General features: G+C 43.8%; 1 protein-coding gene across 1 annotated transcript; it reads right to left on the bottom strand.

The window, feature by feature from the left end:
* Positions 1-352: 352 nt before the first annotated feature.
* LOC129719703 (uncharacterized) lies at positions 353-2,299 on the bottom strand. Its single transcript, XM_055671098.1, has 2 exons — positions 1,949-2,299; positions 353-1,447 (listed from the first exon to the last, which is right to left on the bottom strand). Exons 1-2 carry the CDS (start codon positions 2,297-2,299, stop codon positions 353-355), a joined length of 1,446 nt encoding a protein of 481 aa, XP_055527073.1.
* Positions 2,300-8,713: the final 6,414 nt, after the last annotated feature.

Below are 8,713 nucleotides of genomic sequence, written 5' to 3'. Positions count from 1 at the left end.
GTTTTGTGATTGGGGGGTTGTTGTTCCAGTTGGGAGAACGAAACAGGAAACTATCAGACCTCGGTTCCCAAAGCAATCCCAAGGCTTTACGTGTGAGCTGGACGAATCTAATTCCAGCATGATTCGTTCGTCAAGCAAATGATTTGGAAGCTCGGCCAACAACCTACGTTCATTAGAAGCCCACTTCCGCAAGCTGAATCCTCTTGAGTCTGTCAATTCTCTCATTTCGCGAATCAACAGTTTGCCGTCTTCAATACTGTCTGCGCCGGTCAACATGTCATCGACGTAAAAGTCCTCTTTTAATGCCTTCGCCGCTCGCTGATGTGAGCTGCTCCTTCACTGCCCAACTGCGTCAAACATCTAGAGAAGCGGTTCCATAAGTGACCGTAGTTAGCTCGTACGTCCCAATCGGCTCATCGGGGGTATTGCGCCACAAAATGCGTTGCAAGTGTTGATCGTGTGGGTGTACCTTCACCATGCGGTACATTTTTACCACATCTGCTACTACAGCGATTCGGTGCAAGTGAAAACGAATTGAAATCGAAAGCAAATCCTCCTGCACTACTGGCCCAACCATCAGCGCGTCATTTAATGAAATACCAGTAGAGGTTTTGCAGGAGGCATCAAAAACGACCCTCAACTTGGTTGTTAAACTATCGGGTTTGATAACCGCGTGGTGCGGCAGATAATATGCTGGGGAGGGTTCGGTTTCCTCTGAGACAGGTCTCATATGTCCCAGCTTCAAATATTCGGCAATGAAGTCCTTATACTGAGCCTTCCATTCTGGCTTCAACTCGAATCGTATCTCTAGCCCTAAGAAATGCTTCAGTGCTATTGATTTGGATTCTCCAAGCTGCTTCAGGAGATAGTCCTTTTTTGGAAGGGTCACCACATATTTCCCATCTTCATCCCGTGTTGTTGTTCGGGCAAATAAATCTTCGCACGCCGATTCCTCCGGAGAGTATGTGCTTTTGCTGTGACAGGACTCATGATCCCAGAATCGTGCTAGTAAGTCGCGAATGTCGGCCGTAGCGCACGAATGAGAATGGGTTTTAGCACCGCTAACTAGCCTACCAGGAACTCGTCCAGAAACTACCCAGCCAAACACGGTTTGCTGCAGTGTGGGTCCATCTTCCGACAACTTCATCCTTCCGTCGACTAGCAAATCGTAATATAGTTCTGCACCGATGATCATGTCGATTGGACCAGGTTTATTGAAGCAAGGATCTGCGAGCGTGATATCATTTGGAATGGCCAACTGCTGTATGTTGACAGGTTGTATCGGGAGTACAGAAGTAAGTTTCGACAGTACATGGAGGCGAACAGTTTCGTTGTACGTAGAAATGCTCGCCGATCTTGGCGCAATTACAGCTTCTATTACTTTCGTCGGTTTGACCACTGAACCTCCTATTCCGGCAACGGATAAGTAATTGGCTGCCTCTGCCAGCTTAAGTTTTTGGTATAGGTTAGTGGTTATGAAACAGTACTCCGAACAAGAGTCCAACAATGCTCGAGCAAAATGAACATTGCCATAAGAATCGAAAACACGCACTATTGCGGTTGATAATAAAACTTGACGAGATGGCGTGTAAATATTTACAGATAAAGCATTGCTGTAATCTACGGGTGTACGCTTTGCAATATGTGGTGGGTGGTTGGTGCATTGCATGTTTGTGTGTGCGATTGGGAGTTAATTCGTGAAGGGTGTGAATGTGGTCTGGTGCTGTGTCTGCATGTTTGAAGTGTTCGCGGTTGGCGGTCTGCTCTGCGCGTTAGAGACGTTCGAATTGCTCATCGACGATGACGTTGTCATTGCTCTACCATTTGTTGGGCCATTGTGTAGAAGCGTATGATGTTTCTGCTTGCAGTGGTTACAGAAACCCTTTGTGCAGAACCGAACCAAGTGTGATGGAGACAAACAATTTAAGCATAAACCGCAACGCTTTACATTCTCGTACCGTTCAGCAACCTTCATTTTCAGGAACCGTTGACATTTAAATGCTGAGTGCATACCATCTCCACAGAATGGACAACGACTAGTAGATTGCACTGAAGTTTGAGTATGGCTAACCGTATGTTTGGATCGTCTAATCTCAAGTTGGGGTTTTGTGGGTGCAATAGATTGCAGGACGCTACACTGGTTCCGCAAAAACTCGATCAGTTCATCGTAAGTGGGAACCTCCTTGGAACTGTGATGAGACTCCCAATGTCGTAAGGTTGCTGAGTCTAGCCGACAGCAAATCATATATACGAGTATCGTACCCCAGTTCGATGTATCTTCGCCAATCTTGTTCAGCATTTGTAAGTTTCGATCGTACTCACTAATGAGATGACTCAGAGCATCGTAGCTCTCTCTTTTAATCGGTTCCTCAGCAAATAAAGCATCCAAATGGGCTTTGACGATAAGTTTTTTGTTCTCGAAGCGTTTTTGAAGTAGATCCCAAGCAATTTGATAATTCGCAGCTGATATCTCAATTGTTCCGATTTCTTAAAGAGCTTCACCCACGAGAGACGAGCGAAGATATGTAAATTTATCTATGTCGGTCAGCTGATCGTTGCGATGTATGAGACTCTGAAACATATCCCGAAACGTGACCCACTCACGAATTCGGCTACCAAACGTAGGCAATTTAATTTCTGGCAGCTTCACCTTCGACGAGGCACCTTGCACAGCCGGTGCTAATGCGGGAGGTTGTTGAACGAGTGTTTCTCCCACCGGTTTAGCTACAAGAAGTTGCAATGCCGATTTTAATTCGCAATAGTTATCCTCGGCTGCCTGTATGATGGCAACACTTTCCGCATCCCGCTTTTCAGCGAGCATGGTAAGCCGAGCTCGAAGACTCTCTGGAGCTTCTTTTGAGTCAGCGCTATCTCTCTCATTCCCTTCTTCCAGCAGAAAGTCCATCTTGCGTCGAACGGAATATAGTTTCTTCATGGCAGCTTCCAATATCTCCAACCGAGTTTCGATCTGAGACTCATGCTTCTCTCGTTTGAATTTCTGAATGAACTGCTTCACACCATCGAATGTACTCCGAATCTGCCGTTGCTGCGATTTGAGATCCTTCAGGTCACCAGACATAATTATTTTTAATCACTCTCGAACCACTTTATTATTTTAATCGATTTTCAACCAATTTTCACTGCAGTCAATGTCTATAAATTCTACGAATTTTGATTAAATTTATATCTTAAAGATCACTTTCTTTCACCTTGATGACGTCGCGATTTCTTACGTCCGCGGTTGACAGAGACAGACCAAATTGGAAAATTGACCCAGCGAGGGAAACCAACCAAGCGAAACACAATCACGAAAATCCAGCGGAAACCAAGACCAATCGTCAATCGAACTCAGGGACCCATATATCGCATGCAATCAAAGAAATATATCAACCATTTTTATTCTTATATTTAATCATCAATCATGCACCACATGCTTTTTCATGCAAAGTACTTCCCCGTTTAGTCTCCAAATTTCGTGACTCTATTCGTCGGGATCCAATCGTTAATCGCCGTCGCCGTAGAAATTATGATTAAATCTGCTCCAACGTGCCGCGAATTTCCGGCTGACTACCGGGACTTCCACGTGCTGACGCTATCAATCGCGATGGCGACCAATTCCACAATTGCGGATCCAACCGCTGAAGCCACTCTTTCCACGATGGCGAATGTTCACTTTTACCACTATTGTTCTATTGTTCACTATAGGTCACTATGCCAACACGTGGCACACCTTCCAACGGTCCTCCGGTCCACACAATCCGGTTCGAAGGACCAAAAAATGTTCGAGAAACTACCTGGAGGACCGTGGAAGGGAAGAGCCGTCTAATTCCGGGATCTAGCCGCGTCTTGATCACTATTTCGCACTATCTCCGATTGCGCGTATTGCACCAATTCCGCCGATCTGGCAGTATAATATCACACGCGCCGAATATGTGAAGCCGTGCCGACTTTCGGTGGATAAAATACTACAACAAGTTTAAACTTAGAAAACGAAGAATAGTTCCGACTATTTTATTAGGCACAATGATAAAAAGTGAACTGGTTTCGTGTAAGGTTTATTCGCTACTGACTATTTCCTACTATACTGGACGATAGTAAGTCTTAGTGGTGAGTTTAATAAGCCGATCGTATCCGAATTCTACCTACGGATCAAGTGAAACAGTGATGAGGCTATACGGGGGTGTAAGTGGGAGATAAAACTTATCGTTTTTGTGGATCACGTGTGGTTGCCAGTATGATGGCCCTAACAGAGATTAAGTAGTCATCAAAACACGTTTCTTGTCATAATTTTTGAACCACAAGTTCAATCTTTATGAAATTCAAAAGTCAAGAGTATTTCAGGTAGCTCGTTCATTTGAAGCCAATTTTGTTCAAATCGGTTGTGTAGTTTTTGAGATAATGATGTTTCGTGATTTTTACATTTTAATACATAACCTCTAAACTAAAAATCCGATTATAATGGAATTTAATAGGGTCTTACGGGACAACAAGACCTTTCATTTGCAATTAATTTCATGAAAATCGGTCCAGCCATATCTGAGAAAAGTGAATGAGCATAAAAATCTGCACCTACACACACACACATACAGAAAATGTGTGTCGAGTGATATAAGCCATTCGGCCCTTTGGAGCACTTTTATACTTTCGGTTTTGCAAGTGATTGCTATACCTTTCTAGGAGAAAGGCAAAAGTGTACCAGTTATGGCATGAACCAGTTATGGTCTATGGAGCTTAAATGGATTATTGCCATAACTGGTACCATTGCGCTTATACGATATAGCCATAACTGGTGCACTTGCCATAACTGGCTCACCTACCCTATGCCGCCTTGAAATCCACAAACAGATGGTGCGTCTGCAGGTTGCACGTCTCCCGGAACTTATAAAGGATTTGTCGCAGGGTGAAGATTTTATCCGTCGTGGAACGCCCCTATCGAAAACCAGCCTTGTATTTACAACAAAGAATTCCGTTAACGATTCAATTGATGACCCTTTTTATAGATAGGGTATATGAGGCCTTCCAACCGCCCAGGCCGTTCATCCGCCCAGATCCTTAGTATTATCTGGTGGATCGCATAGTACAGCCGCTCGCTCACGGATACCGTCCTTCCCAGCGGCCTTGCTGTTTTTAGCTCACTAATTCCTTTTTTCACCTCCTCCTGTGTTGGTGGCTCCACAGCTTGTTCGTCACACATAATTGTCATTCTGTTCCTGCTCTGCTCATCCGGCTCCTCAGCACCTGAAAATGCTTCTTTCACCTGGCTGCAACCGTCGGTTTATCAGTAAGCAGGTTGCCGTTCTTGTCACGTCATTTTGAGCATAGCTGTTCTCTGCGCTGGCGAGCACCTGCTCCTCGTACTCGCGATTCTTCCGACGGTGGGCTCGGCAGCTCGTTGTACCTCTGGATCCGTTGATCCAGCTCTCTGGTGTATTCTGCTGCCACGCCATCAGCTTTCAACCGCTAAATGTATAAACGCGTCGTTCTCTCTGTGCGAGATTTCAGCACGTTCGAAACCCGTGCGCGGATCTTACAAACGATGAGAAAATGGTCAGAGACAATGTTTAATCCCCGAAAAGACCTAACATCAGTACCATCCGAAAAGTGCCGACCGTCAATCAGTACGTGATCGATCTGGGAGCAGGCTCCTTCATTTGGATGCCTCCAGGTGTGTTCCCGAATATTCAAACGTGGAAAAAAGTGGCTACATATGGCCATTCTTCTGGCCGCGGCAAAGTTTATCAACTTCAGGCCGTTTTCATTGGTTGACGAGTGGAGGCTATGCCTTCCAATGACCGGACGGAAAAAAACCCTCCCTCCTATCCTGTGCGTTTGCGTCTCCGATGACGACTTTCACGTCGTGTTTTGGGCACTCGTCATAGATTCGCTCAAGCTTGTCATAGAACTCATTCTTGACTTCATCGGATTTGTCGTTTGTCGGTGCGTAGGTGTTGATTAAACTGTAGTTGAAGAATTTTCCCTTAATCCTTAACACACATATACGGTCATCTACAGGCCTCCACCGGATAACTCTTGTTTTCTGATTTCCCAGCACTACGAAACCGACGCCCCGTTTCGCTGCTTTGCCGCCATTGCGATTTCGACTCCCTGCCGCTGTATTTCTCGAGCAAGCAAGCCAGCCCGCACCGGCTCATTGAGAGATCTGATGTTCCTCGTGGTTGTTCGTGGTTGAAGGTTTCGGTATGCCCTTACCATGCCAGGATCGCAGTAGGTTTGTGCGCTAGCCCCGCAATTGTTCTGTACACTAAACAGTTGGCTGCGAAGTCTGTGTATAATAAACAAAAGATCGAGTTCCGAATCGGAATGTATCACCAAGGCTTTGCATTTTCAATCGATAACTTGGATTTATTTTTAAGAAGCTTCGACCTACACGATCCATAGGGTCTACGATCACTGTATTTCTCTTTGATCCGTCCTGTTCTCGAGACGAATTCCATAGTGTGGTGTCCATGCAGCGCAAGTTGCATAACAAAAATTGAAGCCGTGCAACGGAAGTTCGTACGTTACACCTACGTTTTCTACCGTGGCAAGATCCGCTATAGTGTTGTGAAATCGCCTTTTGTAATTAACCGCACAAAATCAAAAACTAACAGTTTATAATGAAACACCTGAGTTTCAATCAAACCCTGCCTTAATGAAAATTAATTTCAGATTGATATTTTATGTTTTGTTACTGTTGATTAATTGCGTTTAAGAATTAAAATAAGTAAACTCTTACTGCGCTTCGATGATTTGTTGGAATTTTCGCTTAGCTTTCAACTTCTATCGATATTTTCATTCCGATTGACACCATCCTATTTTTGAAATAACATCCAACCACTTCTTTTTCTCCAAACTTTGTTTGTTTTGCTCAAAAATAAACTTCAGTCTGATAATAGTTATGATTTCCATAAAAATTACGATGTGTTGATATTTAAACCCGTGAAATGATACGAAGTTTAAAAATATTCTTGACGCACTTGATAATTATCGTTACTCGCAGGTTACAGCAGCCATATTCTTTACAGTTCATCTATAGCGATCACCGACATGAATAGTGATAACATCGGTAAATGATGCCTTTTACCAGCTAATCTATAATTTCACTTCTTTATTGTATGTTACTGTTTAGTCTGTTGACCTACCTGAAAGAGTTAAACGGCGACCGAAGCCAAGCCGTATACCACACATCGCAACGTTTCACATTCATTCATTGAAAAAATTTGCCAGTCTCATTTCCTGTTCCTCCTGCTGCAAAGTCAAACAAACGATCAATCGTAATGGATTCACGGCAATAATTATGAAAGCACCCCAGAGAGCTCGGCCATCCTCCACTTAGTATCTGCCCAAAACGACCTACGTCTTTCGTAGGCTGGTTTCATGTTTCGCTTCCACCCATTCATCAGTCTACAAACCAAACGGGTAATTATGAGATGGAAAAGTATGCTATTGGAAGGTGCCTTCTGAAAGTCGCGCCAAAAATTTGCTGCTCCTGCTGCTGCTGCTGTAGCAGTTTTCCTATGATGAAGCATAAATTGGGTAAACAAATGTGTGAGAAACGTAAAACTTGTACTGGAAAATTTCTCTCCCTGGGTTTCGCCCACTACGTAAACTGCACTGACTGTTTTCAATGAGCCGCAACGAATGCGAACAAGTGTGACGCATCCCTGGTGACGGTGGCTAGACACTTGACTTTGTCGCTGGTAGAGATTGGGAAGTTGGTCGTCGCTCTGGCAGGCGGCAACCGGTGGCGATGATGATGGCATGGAAGGCGGCGACCGGCGTCAACAAACCGTAACTGGCGTCAAGCTCAAGGAGACAACTGCACCGCGGGGTGGCTCCGATCTGTGGACGGTTCTTCGTGTTTTCCTCAAAACGTGGTTTCCAAGCGCCACTGGTACAACATGTGCCTGGGAATGGAATCCCGAAATCTGAATGAAGCCACATTTGCATAACTAAAGCACACGTTTTTTTTCTTCATTTTTTCTAATGTTGCCGGAGGTTTCGATCCGTGAAGCTTGTTGCTGGTAGCTGCAGATCGATTTATCATCTCTGTTGTCCTTTTGGGAATAATGTGGAATCCAACGATGCTGGCTGCAGTCGAGCGTGGATTTTACAACCAAAATATTTCGGGTGATTGCTAGGGTTGCGCCGCGGGCTCTCCCGATGATTAATTGCATGCGCTGTAACAGTCCACGTGTATGTAATGTTTCCTGGGACTTAAGACAGGACTGACTTGTCGTCAGCTACTAATGATAATGAGTTGGGTTGTGAAGTTTGCTTGGGCGTGAAGGAATTATTGTCATATCAAGTGTCGTTAACATTATGCGATTCAAATTTTTCAGTGAATAATTACCCCTTTTACAACAAACGTTGAGAAAAAACTGCTACGGAATGGATAGATCTAGTAGAGACCACATGTAACGAATCCGTACGCCTTATGAAGGAAAACAATATTATTAATTGCCGTCGTTATGTGTGGGATGCTGTAATTAACAATAATTATTCCAATGATTTTCTTTAATTAAATCAACAACATTTCCCTTGATGATGTACATATTATTTCGTTTTACTAAGTTATTTGATAAACTGTTCATTACGAACATATTATACATTTACTCTTCTGTTATAAACAGTCTTAATAAGCTAGTAAAAACTAGACTTTTTTATTTTATATATTATTAGAAAATTACTGTTGTTGATATTTTTAATTATT

This window comes from Wyeomyia smithii, chromosome 2 (genome assembly GCF_029784165.1).
Source record: "Wyeomyia smithii strain HCP4-BCI-WySm-NY-G18 chromosome 2, ASM2978416v1, whole genome shotgun sequence".
Lineage (NCBI taxonomy): Eukaryota > Metazoa > Arthropoda > Insecta > Diptera > Culicidae > Wyeomyia > Wyeomyia smithii.
This window is presented reverse-complemented; position numbering and strand designations above follow the sequence as displayed.

Excerpts from the sequence above, each read along its gene's own strand:
- LOC129719703 (XM_055671098.1), bottom strand. The coding sequence starts at position 2,299 with ATGCTGAACAAGATTGGCGAAGATACATCGAACTGGGGTACGATACTC. Across the intron at positions 1,448-1,948 it reads TTGCTGAACGGTACGAGAAT|CTGGCAGAGGCAGCCAATTA; the intron begins GTAAAGCGTTGC and ends CAAAAACTTAAG.